This window comes from Lissotriton vulgaris, chromosome 10 (genome assembly GCF_964263255.1).
Source record: "Lissotriton vulgaris chromosome 10, aLisVul1.2, whole genome shotgun sequence".
Lineage (NCBI taxonomy): Eukaryota > Metazoa > Chordata > Amphibia > Caudata > Salamandridae > Lissotriton > Lissotriton vulgaris.
In genome coordinates, this window is record NC_141698.1 from 553,214,040 (window position 1) to 553,232,922 (window position 18,883).

At 43.5% G+C, this 18,883-nt stretch overlaps 1 protein-coding gene across 1 annotated transcript; it reads left to right on the forward strand.

Annotated features, from left to right (window-relative positions):
* The first annotated feature begins 1,911 nt into the window (after positions 1-1,911).
* LOC147688518 (uncharacterized) lies at positions 1,912-18,142 on the forward strand. The gene is made up of 3 exons (XM_086939793.1): positions 1,912-2,695; positions 2,973-3,568; positions 17,966-18,142. Exons 1-3 carry the CDS (start codon positions 1,912-1,914, stop codon positions 18,140-18,142), a joined length of 1,557 nt encoding a protein of 518 aa, XP_086795919.1.
* Positions 18,143-18,883: the final 741 nt, after the last annotated feature.

An 18,883-nucleotide genomic window follows, 5' to 3' on the forward strand; every position in this document is an offset into this window, starting at 1 on the left:
ACAGTTTTTGTTTCTATATTGTCACTCCAAAAGTCTAAACCTAATGAGGACAGCTGGGCATAAAAGGCTGCAGAAAACAATTTGCTTCGTATTAGTCAACATACTTTTCATTCCTGTCTTATTAACACTTTTAAAGTAAAATGTTTCTGCATTTGAGACATTAAAACCTGAGAAGTATGGAAATTGTTCATAAAATGTTTTTGAGCTACCTTTTGGTGGCGTTGGACAATGCTCCCATTGATTGAAAGTATAAACATTTCTAGGGTTTGCAGATTTGTGCAAATAATGATGACCATAGTGATTATAACAGTACATTTGTTCATAATGTATTCATGTTTTGTAAATTTTGCAGGCATCTCTAAGTATCACGTCCTATTATTAACTGTCTCAAAGTCCCAATCATCAGAAAATGTGCTAGGTGAAACAAAGTCACTCAAGGAAATCTTGAATTGATTTGGAACCTTCAACAGCTCTGCAGGGCCAAAGATGTCATAATCAGTTCTATCCCATGCTATACCACCAGGTATAGGAACGGCTGTGATGTTCACTGATGTCAAGTCTCTTTGTTCACAAAGAGATGATTTGTGTGGCTTGAGGAGCAAGTTGATGTTCTTACTTGCTGTGTCCATTTTACTATATCTTCCATTTATCAGCATTCCCAAAGTTAATACAAGGATTAGCCAAAGTAGGAGAAAAAGTACGCCTATCACAATCCAAATTTTATGGCAAGACCGGAGGCTCCTATTATGCTTTCTAATCTTGCATTTGATTGCACAGCAGCCAAGATAAGCAAAAAACTACAGTTCCCAGAGGGCCAAAGAACAAACTGGGCCATGGGAATGAGAAAAAACGAGAGTTCAGTAACCAATCACGGAGGACCTAACAGATAAAGACCCTAACTGACTGCGCAGCTTCCTCTTTTCTTGCTGCTCGCAGTCAGATAAGTGTCTTTATCTTTGCTCACAGTACTATTTGGTTGAATTTGTATGAATTATGCCTGTTTTCAAGGTGTTTATTATCTCTTTGTAAAGCGCGACCTCGCGCTGCTGCTTTCACACTCTGCGCGTGTCTTCCTTAGGCTTCGGTGCATTTTTTCCTCGCTCCCTCCCCCTCCCCTTTCGGGCGCTTGGTAGCTCCCTGGCTCGCGCTGCTTCGCGCGTCTTCCCTGTCATCCTCTCACCTCCCTGAGGCTTCTCCGGTCCCCGGCTCCTCAGTGTGTCGTCGCTTCCAGTTCTCTCTGTTTCCTTGTGAAGCCGGCTGACGCCCTCTGCTCGGCCCGCCTCCCAAACACGCCCCTGCTCGAAATTTTAACCCTCGCCGCCTCTCCTGCCTTTCTGTTGTGATTGCTGTTATTGCCTGGATATGGAACTCGATAGTTCCTCAGAAGAAGTCCCTGCTCAGGACTCCCAAACCTTTAAAAAGGACTTGAGTAAATTTATTAATAATTCTGTTGAAACAGCTGTGGAAGTCTCCATGAAAAGAATGTCCAAAAATATGGAGAACTCCATGTTAAGCATCATGTCCAAAGTATTGGCCCAATCTGCGGGGGAAAGCAGAAAAAGAAAGGTGGACCACTCTGCTCAAGCTCGTGTCTCTAAAAAAGCGTCATTGATTGGCGAGTCTTCCTCGCTCTTGACTGAGGACTTAGTACCTCCCAGGCCTCCTACTAAGGAGGGGTTTGTTGGTTCCGAGGGCAAACGCAAACAAAAAGACAAACATGCAGAGTCTCCTAGGAGAAAATTGGTAATTTCCACCATAATGGACACAGATGATGATGATGATGCTAATTTGGATGACGCTGATCAATTATTTGACATGTTTGACACTGCTGACCCTTCCCCCCCTCCTCCCAGATCTGCTAAAATAGATTCCTTTTCTTTCGAGCCAGTCTTTGACTCCGAGGGTTTTCCCATGTTTGATCCCTCTACTATTCGACACCCAAATTCTACCGAATGGCTTCCTTCCCATCATGTCGGAGAATATATTTCAGCCAGATTGCGTCTCCCTCTGGAGGCCGCAGTGAGATCCAGGCTCAAATCTGAGTGCCCTAAACCAGCTCTTCCCGACAAAATCAGTTTAGTTCCTTCCATCGACCAATCTCTCCTCACCTTCTTTTCCAAGTTTGGCAAGGACCCCCGCAGAGGGGTGGACAAGGCTTGGTCCACTTGTCAGGACAAGTTGTTAGACATTGTGGGTCCTCTAGCCCGTATTTTTGACTTGGCGGAAGCCGCCTGCTTAGAGGGTACGGAACTCTCTGCAGAAGAAGTCTCCATGTGGGCACAACGCGCCTTTTGTCTCCTAGGGAATGCGAATTCTGCAATTACTCATGAGCGTTGCAAAGGTCTCCTGATTAAATTGGATCCTAAACTCTCAAATCTCGCTCCCATGGATCCTGGCCCCAAGGCAAATGGTCTCCTGTTCGGAGAAAATTTGATTCGCGACCTCAGCAGATTCGTTTCTACTTTTGCTTCATTGGATAAAGCCCAGCAAACAGTTAAAAAGGTTTTCGCCCCTCGGGTTTTTGGACGGGCCGGCAGAGGCAGGGGCCGCTCTTCCGGCCGTCCCTACAATCAAGGCTCCAGAGGGTCGTCCAGTAACAACCAGGACTACAAGCCCCAATTTTACCCCCAGCGTGGCCGTGGCTTCAGAGGCAAAGGTCAAAGAAACTATTGTCACAACAACTCCAACCAGCAAGGTAAGCCTTTCTTTTTCCCCTCCTGTGGGGGGTCGTTTAAAGCTGTTCCTTCAAAAATGGTGCGCTCTCAGTTCAGACCCTTGAGTCTTAAACACCGTGCAAGGCTACCTAATCGAATTTCTTTCCCCTCCCGTTCAAACTTCCTTTCCTCCTCCCCTTGTCTTCTCAACTCTCATGGCCTCTCAGATTTCAAACGAAATCGAAACTCTTCTCCTAAAACGAGCAATACAAATTTTTCCCTTTGACTCCTCAGGCTTTCTAAGCTCTATTTTTCTAGTTCAAAAGAAAAACAAAAAGCTCAGCACTGTCATCAACCTGAAGTGGTTCAACCAGTTTGTGGTTTACCTCCATTTCAAAATGGAGACTATTTTACATCTAAGAGACACCCTTCGCCTCAACGACTGGATGGTCCGTTTGGACCTTCAGAATGCTTACCTCACGGTACCCATTCATCACTCCCAATGGAAGTTTCTTCAATTCCAATGGGCAGGTGTCAACTATTGTTTCACCTCTCTTCCCTTTGGCTTATCTTCCGCGCCCTGGTGCTTCACAAAACTCTTAAAACCAGTGGTCGCCTATCTTCGATCCCTTGGCATACGACTAATAATTTACTTGGACGACATCCTCCTCATGAATTCCGACAAGCAGAATCTTCTCTCCGACCTGCTCTTGACACAATCTCTTCTTTCGGACCTGGGTTTCCTCATCAATACAGACAAGTCATCTCTAGTCCCGTCTCAGAACATGGAATTCTTGGGTTTCCTGGTGGACTCTGCAGCAGCGTCCCTTCGCCTTCCTCTCTCCAAAGTTTCCAAGATCAAAGCGGAGATTGTTTCCGTTCTTCAGTCCTCTTTTTTGTCACTCCGGTCCCTGGTGAGGATCATCGGTCTCTTCTCCTCCTCCATTCAAGCCATCTTCCCTGGCCCTCTCCATTATCGCGCTCTTCAGCGCCTAAAAATAAGACACCTAAGACAAGGTCTCGCTTATTCGGATCTCGTTGCCCTATTCCCCGAGTCCCGCACCGAGCTTCAATGGTGGATAGACCATTTAGATGCGTGGTACGGCCGCACTATCTTTGCCACTGCCCCAGATCTTGTCCTAGAATCCGATGCAAGCCTGTCGGGTTGGGGCGCCCGTTGTGGACCAATCTCGACTGGAGGTTCATGGTCCGCCGAGGAGTCCAAGTTACACATCAACTGTTTAGAGATGCTTGCAGGTTCCTTTGCGATCAAAAGCCTTTCAAAAACAGAATTCACTGTTCAATCCTCCTCCGTATGGACAATGTTTCTGCGGTCCGCTATATCAACCATCTTGGCGGAACTAGGTCCAAGCCTCTGGCAGACTTAGCGAAAAGTCTGTGGGAATACTGCCTCGCCCATCACCTTTCCTTGTCAGCGGAGTATCTCCCAGGAGATCTCAACAGTGTGGCGGATTGGCACTCAAGGTTTCTTCGAGATTCCAGCGATTGGAAGCTCTGTCCATCCGTCTTCCTTTCTCTCTCCCAACTTTGGGGCCCTTTCTCTATCGATCTTTTTGCATCCCAGCTCAATTCCAAATTGCCCCGGTTCTACAGTTAGCGACCGGACCCAATGGCTTTGGCAACAGACGCTTTCCTGCAGGATTGGTCTCGTCATCTACATTATGCCTTTCCCCCATTTCTGATGATCAACAGGGTTCTCTCTCAAATTCGCCGCCAGTCTTCGTCTCTGGTTCTTGTAGCCCCTTTCTGGCAGGTGCAGGTGTGGTTTCCGTCCCTTCTCGAAATGGCAGTGGACTTCCCAGTCCTTCTTCCCTCCTTCAGGGATCTTCTACTCAATCCACTGGGCGAAAAACACAGTCTCATTCTCGACAACTCCCTGACGCTATCGGCCTGGAAAGTTTCTGGCCTTCCACTTCTGACGTCCTCATTTCACAAGAGGCTTCGATCTTTATCAGCCAGGCCTGGGCCCCTGGAAACTCCAAGGCATACAAATCCGCCTGGTCTCTTTGAACAAGCTGGTGTTTGGAAAGGGACCTCAATCCCATTTCAGCCTCTCTGAATTTTATCATTAATTTCCTCGGTTCACAGGCCAGCGCAGGTAAGGCCTATCGCACTGTCAATCTCTATCGTTCAGCCATTTCTCTCTACCATTCCCAGATTGATGGTAAACCGGTTGGTGCTCACCCTCTGATTTGTCGTCTATTGAAAGGAGTTCGATGTGCGAAACCGCCGTTGGCTAGGTATACTTCTTTATGGGATGTTACAGTAGTTTTTAAATTGTTCACAAATTGGCCAGACAATTCTGTTCTTTCACTCAAGATGCTATCTGCCAAACTTACCATGTTACTGTGTCTAGTTTCCATTAAGAGAGTTTCTGATGTTAAGGCTCTAGATGTTTCTGTTCGCCAATTCTCTCCTACAGGTGTCCTATTTCAGATACGCAGACGAACTAAGACTAACTTGCATTCAGTGTTTTATCCTTATTTTCCAGCTCATCCCAAATTGTGTGTTGGACAGTGTTTAAAAGTGTACGAACAACGGACCGCTGATCTCAGAACGCCCTCTCATTCTCAACTCCTTATTTCCTTTCGTAAACCCCATCTTCCTGTCTCCTCTCCTACCCTTGCCCGTTGGGTAAGTTGGGTCATGTCTCTTGCCGGAATTGATGTCTCCGTTTTTGGGGCTCATTCGGCCAGGGGAGCCATGGCTTCTACAGCCTTTTGGTCTGGCTCTCGTTTGGAAGACATTCTGAGATCAGCAGACTGGTCCAATGACAGTATTTTTCGCATGTTCTATTGTAAACCTGTTCTTACTGTGGCTTCTGATGTTGTTAATATGCTTTAAACAAGCATAATAGGAGCCTCCGGTCTTGCCATAAAATGTAGATTTTTCTAGTATTCATGACGGAAAATCTTAATTTTATTAAAGACACGGAGGCGAGTATTATCCCGCTGCAACATTACTAACATTTGTTCTCCCTCCCTACAGCGAATCCAGCCCTGCCACCGGCTTCGTCTTAGGAGATCTACCCTTCGGCTCCTAAGGTCCTCACCTCCATGTTCTCCAGCTCCGGTGCTCCTGGATCCTCCTTCTGGAGTCCTGTTTGGTCTTCTTCCTTGGATTCCTCTGATGCAAGACTTATGTTCCTGGACTTTGGCTCTGTCCTTAATTTTGTTCATTTTTCCTTTGTTTAATGACTTACCATGATCTGCTCGCCAGCAAAAAGAGGAAGCTGCGCAGTCAGTTAGGGTCTTTATCTGTTAGGTCCTCCGTGATTGGTTACTGCACTCTCGTTTTTTCTCATTCCCATGGCCCAGTTTGTTCTCTGGCCCTCTGGGAACTGTAGTTTTTTGCTTATCTTGGCTGCTGTGCAATCAAATGCAAGATTAGAAAGCATAATACTCGCCTCCGTGTCTTTAATAAAATTAAGATTTTCCGTCATGAATACTAGAAAAATCTACATTTCAACCCATGGTGAAACCAGATAAGTTTTGTCAAGTTGCTGAAAAAGTTCTGTTACTTGTTCTTTAAATGTTTTATTTGCTGGCATCGTTTCAGGCACACTGGGATCCTCGGAAAACGTATCAAAGTTAATGAAATAGCCAGAAGTAGTTCTGTCAATTGTAGGTATTGCATCCAGATTACTTGAAATGACTGGAGCTACTGGATCCCTTGTCAAATTAGTATAGTCAGATGCTACATCATTGTAGACAGGAGTGCTTTGACAAACTGTTATTTGGGTCTCAAGATGCACAAGTTCCATTGCTTTATTGCTCAGTCCTTCTTTTCTCACCATAGATTCTTCAAAGGTGATGAGTCTCTCAGTTTGAACCTCTTGGATAGTAGCAAGATTTGGTTGTCTGTTACATCTTTGGAGTCCACTGGGCCTACTACCTATTATTGGCCATATGATGTGGTTTGACCAGGTCAATAGATATGAACCTGTTCTCCTTTCTTCCAGCAAGGACACTGTCCTTGATCCGTGGATTGCTAGCAAAGGTACTGCTTTTATGTAAGAAGGCCCAAATTACTTCTTGTCCGTGATCTTTTCTCTGACTAGATCCCTAATCTTTGGAATTCAGACAGGCCTTGCTTGGACAGGTGTTGTTGGCTTCTGTATTGTGTTGCTTTGACTTCTCCTTGTTTCATTTAAGTCCTGCAAAACAGCCAAACGGTCTTTGATATCAAAGGGTTTTTGTTACACCACTGAAGTGTGACGATCAAGATGCTGGACAAGCATTCAAGTACCAAAAAGGATTTCATATGGAGTGATTCCACCCAGAGAATTTCTTGACAGATTATTTGAACTATGTTGGACACTTATTAGATGTTTGACCCACCTGTCACCCGAGCCTAATACCCTAGTTGTTATAGATTGCTTAATGTCCTGTTTTTTTCTTTCCACTACAGAATTTCCCTCAGGATGGAATGGACTTGAATACCGCAATGCAATGCCCAGATTGGCCATGGCCTCCTTGTAAACTTTGGAGCTAAACGCAGGACCCTGGTCAGAATGTAGTGTGCCGACTGCATATGTGCTGATAAAGACTCGCAAACCTTTTATAACAATTTGGGCGTCAGCCGAGCGCTGAGGCCACATCCAAATGAATCTTGAGCATGAATCCACTGCACCCATGATATATTTGTGTTTTCCATCCCTCTATAAGGGACCACAGTGGTCCAGGTAAAAGCATGCTAATGGTTTATCTGAAATTAAAAGGGGCATCTGCGGTGGGCGTTTCACTGTTGAAACCTTCATTTTATGGCAGATTTCACATTCCAAAACATGGTTTCTGGTCTGTTTCCTCATGCGCGGCCACCAGTAGCTTTGTTTTAGTAATGACACCGTGGCGGAAACACCTGCGTGTGCAGAGGCGAGCCCTTCATGTGCTGCTAAAATTAGTCCTAATCTATGTTCCATGTTTGGAATTGATCTGTCCCCCACTCCAGGGATTTGAGCAAAAGGAACATTATTTACATCAGTTATACATGAGTACTTGAGTGGAAAGCCTTTTGGTAACGTTTTACCGCAGTCTTTATTGGAAGCGGCGACAGCCTGCATTATTTCGCTGTCTATTTTTGTTTTCGAGCGAGTGATTGCAGCTACGGAAGCCGTTTGCACAGCTGCCTTTGCGGCTTCATCAGCCAATGAATTCCCTGCAACGTGAACGCCATCACGCTGATGACTCAGTGGATGGATCACGTGAGTCTTCTGTAGTTCTTTCTGTAATTGAACTACTTGTTCCCAAAGCAACTTATGCTTGATTGTGCAACATTTTGCATTTTTGAAACCGTTTTGAATCCAATTCTGCAAGTATTCATTGTAAGATTGAACACAGTAATACGAATCGCACACTATGAGTGTGGGGAATTCGCGATCAGTATTTTCAAGCGCCATCTTACAAGCCTGTAGCTCAGCTCGCTGAGCTGTACAGTGTCCAAGAGATTGAGTTTTTGTGAACATAGGTCGGAATTTACCGTAGCGCCAGTGACCTTTAACGATCGCACACGCAGCACTATAAGCTTGTTTACCCCCAATTGCGGGTTGTGCTGATCCGTCTGTATAAATAATACATTCATATTCTAGAGGCAGAATCTCAGCTGGCAGAGGACATTCTTGTTCGTATTGTAGAAATTCTTGTGTTTTCAAATGAGGGGTTGCAGCAAGAGAGTTAATCCATTGTATCCATCTTGGATGTAAAGCCTTTGCATTTGGAAAGCTCGCTTTTGTCACTGCCTCTAAGGCAGGTACAGGAGTAACAGCCATTTTGTGTTTACCCTGTGCGTGAGCTCTCTCTTTTGCTACTGCAGTTCGAACCGCTGTCAGAATTTTTTCTGTTGAAGTGAATTTCATTTCAGCTTGTGTGTACATTTTTGATTTGTAAGCAATTGGTACTTTTTCACCTTCATTAAAAGTTAATTACGTGTTCCGTATTTTCCTGGGATTATTCTGATTACAAGGTTGCGTACGTTTACTCATGTCTGTGTAAATGTGATGTTGCTACCATGTCTGTTTGCATTGAACACAACATTTCTGTGTGTTTTTGAGTCCAATTAGTAGTTTTGAAATCAGGTTTGAATAATTCGTTGAGAGGTTTAACCCTTTCTCCGTAGTTTTGAATGTATGTTCTTTCAAAATTCAGGAAACCTAGAATTGACTGTAAGTTTTTCCGCGTTTTTGGAGGTTGGAGCAGCGCACACTTTTCTAAAAAGTTGGCTGCCAGGCTTTTGCCCTCACTAGATAACTTGTATACTAGAAAGAGGATGTTGAGGTGGGCAATTCTTGATATTTTAAAGTTGAATTTGTATCCTTCATAGGCGAATCCAAGTATAATGGTATTTACTCTGTTCAAGTGCCTGTCCAAGTCATCGTCTGTTAGATAGATGTCATCGACATAAGATAATGCCTCATCATCATACGTTTGTAGTAACTCTGTTACTCTGGCTGAAAATAACCCCAGACTATTCTTGAATCCCTGGGGTAGACGACAGAAGTGAGGCTGTGTCCCCATAATTGAGAAAGCGGTCAAGTACCTGCTTTCTGGTGCAATGTTTTGACAGAAGAAACCGTTAGAAATATCTAATGTGGTTTTATATTTTTTACGAACAATGTTATTCATTAGTGCTGCACTGTGTGCATTTTGTACTGCAAAGGTTTTGCAACAAGAGTTTAAATGTCTGTAGTCCAAAACTAGGCGATATGTATTGTCTGGTTTGGAGACAGGAAACAAAGGATTGTTCATTGACGAGGTGCATGTTTCAATCACCCCTTGGTATTCAAGTTGATCTAATATCTCCCTGACCTGTTTCTTAGATTCTTGCTTAACTGGGTACTGCCTCTGTACAGTTGGTTGTGTTTGTAACTGGATTTTATGGTGAGGAGAATCCTGATCCCATCCTACATGATTTTTATATAATGCTGCAAACTGGGCTACATACAGTTATAGGAAACAAGGGAACCCAAAGGTATTACACTAGGGACCTTGGGCGTTTAACTTATTACAAAAAACAGTGGACCCTAGTAGTTTAGGTGATCAGGGTAAGAATAGACACAAACTGGAATAGTATTTATGTCCTTTGTCCAGCCGGACAGGAATTTATTTGGCGATGCACATAATCAGAAAGTAATGTCAAGGGGGCACAGCCCCTGACATACAGTGAACAAGACAAAACAAAAAGTATAGGCAAGAGCGAGCAAATCGGTCTGTATACTTATAATCAGTGAACAGACTTGATTGTAGTTTGAGTGACCATTGTACATAGCATTCACAAGCATATTCAGTACATATGATCCTATTGTGTCGACGACGTTTCGATGCCGAAAAACAAGATAAATGGCATCATCTTCGTGACAAATATATAAATCATGTTTGTCTTGGAATTATAAGCAATTGCCTTTCATGCTACATACAATTGACATAAGTGGGAAAAAATGAGGGAGAGAAGGGAAGAAAAACCAATGTGAATACGAGGCCAGGCATGTTTAAAACAAAAAACACATGGTGGTGCATTTTACCGTTCACACCTCAAGGACCGTTCTTTGCTGGCATGCTTAGTGCTGGAGCAACAATGTAATACTGTGCACTTAAACATCGGTGCAGTGATTTTGGATATTGAAGTCTGCTCGGCGCAGGCGGCGAAAATGGAAGGAGAAGTGACGGCGCAGTGCGAAATGGTGTTGGAATTAAAAGCCTGAGTTCAAATTGGGAACCTTTCAGAGAAAGGGCGATTAAAAAACAAAACGTTACATATGCCGCAGTGTGAGACAGTATTCAGAATAGAAGGGAGAGGGTCCAGAGTGACTGGTGCACTATCGATGACTACACAGTGTTAGATACAAGGTTGACTATACAGTGAGCAGTTTTGTGTAACCCGAATGGTGACATATGAAGGTATTATCACGGCAGATCTTAACCAGGTATACAATTGTCCAAACAGTGAGCAGTTTTGTGTGAACGGCGCGGAGGCATTTGGGGAGAAAGTAAATATCAAGGCTAATCCTTAAGGCGGGGACAATTATCTCTACAGTGAGCAATTTTATGTAAACGGTGCGGTGATATTAGAGGAGAAGGGTATTACCAAGGCAGATCCTTAGGCGGGGAGGTAGTACAGGTCGACAGGAGTGGTTAAATTAGGACCTATGGAGAAGGTGGTCTTGATAAGTATTGTGCAGTCATGGCAGATTGGGCGTAAGAAAAAAGGGCAGAGTATAGTTTCCAATGATAGCGTGGATTTCAGGATATCCCGCTTTTGAGTTAATTAGACCGTCCGTCCAGATCACGGCTCGCTGGGGAAAGGAAGCATGGGCTCAGTCAGAAATGTGTGACAGTGGGGCAGGAGTAAGGTTAAGCGGGTTAGGGTGGGTGTACTTACAGTTGTGCCTGTTGCAGAATCGCAGGTCGCGGCATCTCTGGCGGGGATCCCTGTTGGGCTGTTCTATGGGAGCCAGCTAAAAAGGCATGTGGTCTTGAAAAACAAAAGAAGGGACTAACGCTGACTGTGTTGTGGCCATATTGGAATGGCAGTCATGCAATTAGTACGCGGAAGCCATCTTGGAGTGGAGAATGAGATAGCACGGGGCATGTGGTTAAAATTAACAATAAAGGAGGGACTAACGCTTAACTAAGCGGTTCAAACGTTAACTAGGACGTGGTGGCCATCTTGGAGTGGAGAGTGAAAGGTTATGAAGTGATAGTGGGGGTGACATAAGTGAAAATAAAGACATTAAAACAATGTACATTCAAATTATCAAAAGCGGAGACAGATGATCACATTTGAGAGAATATTTTCTATCCAAGGACGGAGACAGAACATTTCTTTGACACAGTAATTTTTCTATGACACAGTAATTTCTAACCAGGCATATCATGGGGATGCTTGCACCTTCAGTTAGAGGAGGGTTATCCAATCCTCAAGGCGGTTGATGCCCATACAGATACTGTTGGTCCTTAGTATCCAATGGAGCTCCTCCTTGTTAAGTAGTTGTGACACATCCGCACCACGTGGTGGTGGTTTGATCTGTGTAATAATTGCCCAAATTGTTGTGGAAACAATAGATTTATATTTTACTCAGTCAATCGTGCATGCTTCATTTAATTAGAGGTGCAGAGAAATAGAGAGACCGGTATTTTCAATAAAAGGATTTATTGAACAGTCTTCTTTCTCATGCAAGTAAAGTGAACTGCTACAATCGTAATACTGGTTGCAAAGTATAATGCGTACAGTAAGAAGAGTATTATAAAATAATACTGTAAAAGCATTGTAGGGTTTCTAAACCATAGATAAATACATACTTAAATAACAAAGGTTAAAGAGTACTCAACTGGTGCTTTTAAAATAAGCCTACCCCAATGTTTCTAACCTAAGTCTAGTATGAGGGAAGAAGTAAGTGTGGTGTACCATAGGTTTAGTTTTTCTTTGCCAAGAATCTAAACAAGATTTCTCTTAGGGTCTAATCAGCTCCGTACCTTGGTTTTAGAATGAAGGAGGTCTGGTATCTCTGTCTCAGGACTCGATTTCCCAACACCCCTGCGAGGGGAGCTTGGAAACACTGGAGCTGGATTCTCAGCGAGAGAAAGGACAGCTTCTCGATCAGTGCATCAGCTGGAGGGTCGGCTTCCTTCGGCACTTGCTGTAGCGAGCTGCGTCGTGCAAGTAGATAGTCGAGCTGCTCCGAACCACTGTGTGTTTGCTGGGGCAAGTGTAGACATATTTATACCTTGAAGGTGCCTAGTTTGACGTAAAGTCGGGCATAATAACATCATCAAAGAATCCCAAGGGAATGGTAGTTCTTTGAAAACTTCATGAGTTCTTGGACAAATCAATATTCAAGCAAGGGGATGTCCCTGACTGCTGAATCCGAGTTTTCCAAGAAATCGTTGTGGCTTTTTAAAACGAGTAGATGTAGCCATGCCTGTATTTGGACTGCATGGGTTATGTCTAAATATGGTTATGATTTCTATGCCTATATAAGGGCAATGTGGATCCTAAAACTCTATTCAACACCTTTATTCACAACTGAAGCTCGTTTGCCCTCTTCTGTCATATCTGGGTTTTCTTAACAACAAAGAATAGTCAGAGTTAGCTCTGTTGTTGCAGATAGAATTCCAAGGGGTTCTGATAAACTATTTGTAGTATCCTACATATTGTATTGTAAGGAGCTTACCCAGCCCTGCTATGCCAGTGCCTGGCTTTGACTCATTAGAATGTTAGAGTCTGATGATGCCTCGGAATGTTGGGACTCAGAGAGGCAGAGCGACAGTTGGTCATGGGCTGAGCAGCTGACAGGCAGCTCCTGGTGGGGATCTGATATACCATCTTAACTACCTGATATCTTGTACTTTACTACCTGTTATCTTTGTGAATAAATCATATTGAAATACTACTTTCCTGAGTGGACCTTCTTCATTACATATTTTGGCGAGGAGGTGACGAAGAACCTACAGCTACAAGCAAATCTCAGGTACCTGATTTAAAAGTGGAACTGGAGATGGCGCAAAATAATGAAACTACAGTGGAAACAACCACAATTTTCACAAGAAGAGGTATCCACAAGAAGGAATTACCTACGAAGAAAAAAGCGTATTCTACACAGTACAATGAAGACAACTGCAAGGAAGAAACAAGAACTTCAAAGAAAAGAAAAAGAAGACAACAAGAAACATGTAAGCACAAAACACTACGCCTGTTAGCCCCACCAGTGGCCTCACTATCGGCCATCCCTAGCCCAGGTGTGCTGTGCTTATCATTTCTACTCTTCATGTACTCTGGCTTTACCATATCAGCCTGCTGCACTATCACGCGCTTTTCTACAAATTACGGACACCTTTTTGTTTCATTTTGATTGCCAAAAGTGGTAAAAGGTGGCTACTGAACTAAATGCCTTTTTAATTCATTACGCTGTGTAATTCTCTGCACATTATTCCTGCATGGTGTGATCCTGTGCACATTGAAGCACTGGGGTGGCTACATCTACATTAAAAGTTTAATTTTTCACCTCATCCATTGTGCTGGCCTCACCTTCATCCATAGTGTTCTTGTGCCTGTAATTGCAGCTCTGGTGAATACTGTGAGGGACAGCATTTGAGATTATCTGCTCTTTTGACTGTGTTCTTGCCATTCGCTGTGATGGACTGCCTACAACTTCGGGATATGTCAATTTTTCATTGCGCTGACCTGGACTTGCCTTCCCTCCCAGGTACACCATTTATGACTGTTTCACTCCTCTAAAACTAACTGCGTGTCTTTTACACACATGCCTCCATTGCGCTCTGCACACCCTTCCTGACATTGCCACCGAGAAATAAATATGCTGAGGTGAATTTCTTAAAGGTTTTTCTTTAAGCTTAATCATTCTTTGCAGCCTGCTCTGCGACAGTTCAACTGTCATATAACGTTTGTTTTTCTTTCACGCTCATGCTACCTCTCTCAGAAGAGCTGCGTAGATCTCTTCATCTCCGAATAGGCCTCTGTGACGTCATCCATGCTCCTAAGGCACAATTTGAGCACTGGAACGTGCCGGGAGCCATCCGGAGCTTCGTGCAGTGCGTGCCGCCATTTTCATATTTGAAGAACCTTTCACCTTAAGTCCTAGAGCTCATTTTAACTTTTCTGAGGAATGGCATTGTCCGCTCTTGCCAGAATCAAATAAGAGCCTAATTTCTTGCGCTCTTCAAGCTACAGATCGCACAATGATTACTCTTCTACTGTGGCATCATCTTTACATGCAGTGGACTTTGGCAGATCACTGTGGAACTCATTGTTGTATTCATGCTTCCTTTCAGATGCAGAGACACTTTAGGAGCATTTGTGAGCTGTTTAATTTTGGACGATTAACTATTGAACATGGGGACTTTTCTAAGAGTGCTGTTCTTACTCTGGCACATTCAAGGAACAAAGAAAAAGATGTTTAGCACACACGCTTAAATTCTATTATGCCTGTGATTTTGAGCTCACATAGACTGGCAGATTCCTTTTGCAACTCGGACTTCTTTTATGAGTTTACATTCTACAATTCTATTTAATTCAAATTTAGCTTCCTGCCTATAAGCCTTTCAGCCTTTCACATTACAATTTCTACTGTTTTTTTTTACCTCTGCAAGCCTGGGTAACATATGTACTCCAGTTAGTGTCACCGGACGATGGTGACACACACACACACACACCTATTTACAAAAAAAGTTTTAAAATTGTTTCGTGAAATATGATAGTTCATTATCTTACATTGAAAGATTATAGCTATGGGTTCTAATCCCCATTAGCTTCCACAAAAAATTGCAAACTTGCTATGCAATAATTACATCTTTATGCATGTCAAAATATATTTTCCTACACAGGGGTGGGAATGTTTTTTTTTCCCTGTTTGCCCACATACATTTGCCTGTTCACATTATTTTTATCCTACATAGGGATGGGAATGGGTTCTAGCCCCATTTTTCCATAATCTTGCCTACACAGGCTATTCACGGTTTCCACCCTTACAAAGGGCACCGTTACATACGGTTTTTACCCTCACACAGAGGACCGTTTTAAGTTTTAAGTTTACAGTCATATTTACTTTTACATTGTCACCCTCACACAGGGTGTCTTATGGGTTACAGTCCCATTTACATTTAATGTTTTACCCTCACTCAGGGCATATTATGGGTTACAGTCCCATTTACATTTTCACCCTCACACAGGGTGTCTTATGGGTTTCATTACCATTTACATTGAAAATGGTCACCCTACATAGGGCGTCACATGGGTTACTGTCCCATTTACGTTGCTCCTCACACTCAAGCACTGGAGTAGAGGACGGTCATGGGTTTTAGTACCTCAGGCTGATATTGTCTATTTACATTTTGTAATTTTGCTGTTTTTAATAACGCAATGTTACATTTACATTGTATGTATTCTGTTTAAAGGAAACAGAGGGAAGTTGTAGTTATACTGTATGTATCTACGGTGCCTTTTCTCTGTTTTTCTATTCGTCCAGCTTTCCTCGTGGTGTCATTCTCTTTGTCATCCCTGGTTTCTGGATCTACACTTCTTGCTGTCGTCTTTTAACTCCAGCCTTCTGTTGTTCTTTTTTTGATTCTTTTCTTTCCTGTTCTGGAGGACATCTTTTACACCCTTTTGCCTGTATCTGTGTGGAGGCTGGTGTCCATTCTCCGTTGTGCCTTGTTCTTTCTTCCCTTCCTGCCTGCCTGGCCAGTGGGTGCGTTCGGGGGTTAGTCCTTGGTGCGTGTGAGTTCTTCTGCCCCTTGTTGTTTCTATTTTCTGATTACTCGTTTTTCCCTCATCTTTTCTATATCCGTGGAGTTTGGGTTGGCTCTATCGGTTTCAGCTTTGCTCTTCTCTTCTTCTTCTTTCTTCTCTTCCTCCTGTCTCTTCGCGCTGCTTTGCTTTATCCTTTCCTTGATGTGGTTTAGTTCCTTTGCTGTTCTTCTTTGTTATCTCTTTCTTGTTTCTCTTTCGCTATTTGTTATTCTCTTATTGGTTTAATGCTTCTGTTAGAACGAAAGGGGATATGTAGTATCCTGCATATTATATTGTAAGGTGTTTACCCAGCCCTGCTCTGCCAGTGTCTGGCTTTGACTCATTAGAATGTTAGAGTCTGATGATGCCTCAAAATGTTGGGACTCAGAGAGGTAGAGCGACAGTTGGTCATGGGCTGAGCAGCTGACAGGCAGCTCCTGGTGGGGCTCTGATATACCATCTTAACTACCTGATTTCTTGTACTTTACTACCTGTTATCTTTGTGAATAAATCATATTGAAATACTACCTTCCTGAATGAACCTTCTTCACTACATTCTTCTATGACCACTCTTCTCTTCCTTTTTCAAAGGAATAAAATCTTAGATTCTTTAAACACTTTAAAGTTCCCTCATTTCCCTTAGCTCTCTAACGAGAATTGTGGCCCTCCTGCCTTCCTCCATACAAGTGATATTCCCAGGTCCTCTTCACTATAGAGCCCTTCAAAAACTAAATATGTTTCATTTACGCAGAGGTCTCACCTTCTCCAAAGTCATTGCAAATAGATCCTGAATCCCAACTAGAGCTTCAGTGGTGGATAGACCGTTTAGATGCCTGGACATGGCAGGACTATCACGCTACATACCCTTAGGTGCAATTGATCTTTCATTTTCAGCCTCTCTGATACACAGTCTCCATTACCTTTCCAGAATGTCCACACCATATGCACACCTGTCTTGAGAACGACCCGTCGCGACCACCAACCGGGGCGCATACGGGTCGAAACATTAACGCACCTCATAGGTCCAAAACCACCAGGATTTTGATAGGAGCACTAGGAATCCTTGGTTGTAAATCAATGTCTGGCCATTGAAAAAACTTGTATATATTTGTATATAGGAATTTCTCCTCACTGTATATATTTTCGCACTCATTGAGCACTTGTCACCCAAGGTCACTCTACCTGCACCTCTTTGTTGACAGTCTTATCATGTATTAATGTCGTCACTGAATGAAGTAAATTCAGACGAAATAAGAAGGAATTTTGATATAAATTGCATGAAACAATCCCCTGACCCTATGACTGTTTATTGTTTGAGCATTTACTTCTCAAATTAAGTGTGTACCAGAGAGCACTGATTCCCATTGCAGTAATTAGCACTGTCAAAGTAATGTGTCTTACCCAACAGAACCACTCTTTTGTTTAACTATTTAACTGCCCAGGTTCTGAGGGACACAGGGTTACCCCTTATCTTTAACTACAATTTTGCAGGTGCTGACCTGCGAGGGTTTTGCCTTCACAGAATTTGTTTTGTCTATGATATTAACTATAAATTGAATGTCAGATCACGCCTAATATGTCAGAAAAATAGACCCTCTCCTACAGCGAGGACTTCATCGCAAGACTAATACAAGAGCAGGGAGCTTCAAATTTACTCCTAGGTTCGGATCGCACCTCAGTTGACGTGACACTAAACGAGAAACTACTCAAAATAGAAAGATTGGAAAAGAAGTTAATCAGGTCACGCCTTCATGTGCATGTGCTAACTAAATATCTTTCATAAAACATAATTCCAAAAGGGCTGCAGGTTAGAAACGAGCGTGCCATTTTCATTGATGTGCCTAAATTCAGGGAAGGCTTCAGCTTTGTGGCCAATAACTGCTCAAGGCACTGGATAGTGCTAGGGGTGGAGACGGCCATAGAATACGCAAACAAATTAACACAATAAAAAGCCCTCTGTGAATTCAACACAGTGACCCTAAATTGGAAATTGGACAAACTTGCTAAAGATATCTGTAACTACTATAAAAAGTACACATACCCATACCTAGCTGATGAATATTACCAGCAAGACCAACAAGGATTTTTCACAAACAGGAGCAGACAAGGACCAAGACGCTTTAATACCTTCTCCGACTCATCCGTTGGAAGCGGCTCAGACTCTGAGCAAGAAAGGCCTTCAACCAGCAGACAGGCCTTCCAAGTTCTACAACAGCAACATTTTTTAGACCAGGGCTACCGCCTACCCAACCGAGGTGGAAGTGCAGAACAAGGTTGGCTCCCACAGAGAAGATGGAACAGAGGAAGAGGAGCCCAGAAAGGAAACTCACACGTGAGGTTCTACCAACCAGAGGGACACGGCGAGATCTCCACACGGAGACAAACCTACCGGTGGTAACGCAGCTACATGGTTGACATCATCTGAATCACTGCACGTGGCACCCCCACTGAGTGTGGCACTAGCCAAACAGGAAGAAAAGCATCTGCATTGATGCCATCAACAGCAGCAGAATCCCAAGGGAACAGTGGAGCCACACCAGCCATGACGATGTCCACACCAGTGTAAACTGAGGAGAACAATGCAGCCTCAGTTGCACCAATCGAGATGGCATCTACATCAACAGACACTGCCGCTATCACCGCCGATACTCATGTCAATGCTACGCCTGGAGTCACCAACCAACCAACACCTGGAGTCACCAATCAACTAACAATGGAGAACGAGATGGCCAAACCGGCCCAGCATCCTCAAACTCCCATGGACCTGGCAGACCTAATCATCAACTTCTCAAACCACGCAATAACCCAGGCAGAAAGAGTTGTCCTGAGCAAGGGGCTGTCCTTCGTCCCCACCAGCAGACCAGATTCATTCACCACCACCTGGAGTTACAAAAATTCTTCCGAAAAGTCAGGTTGAGATACTACTTTGGCAAGAATGAATACACGCCTAAACAAGCAGCCACACCATT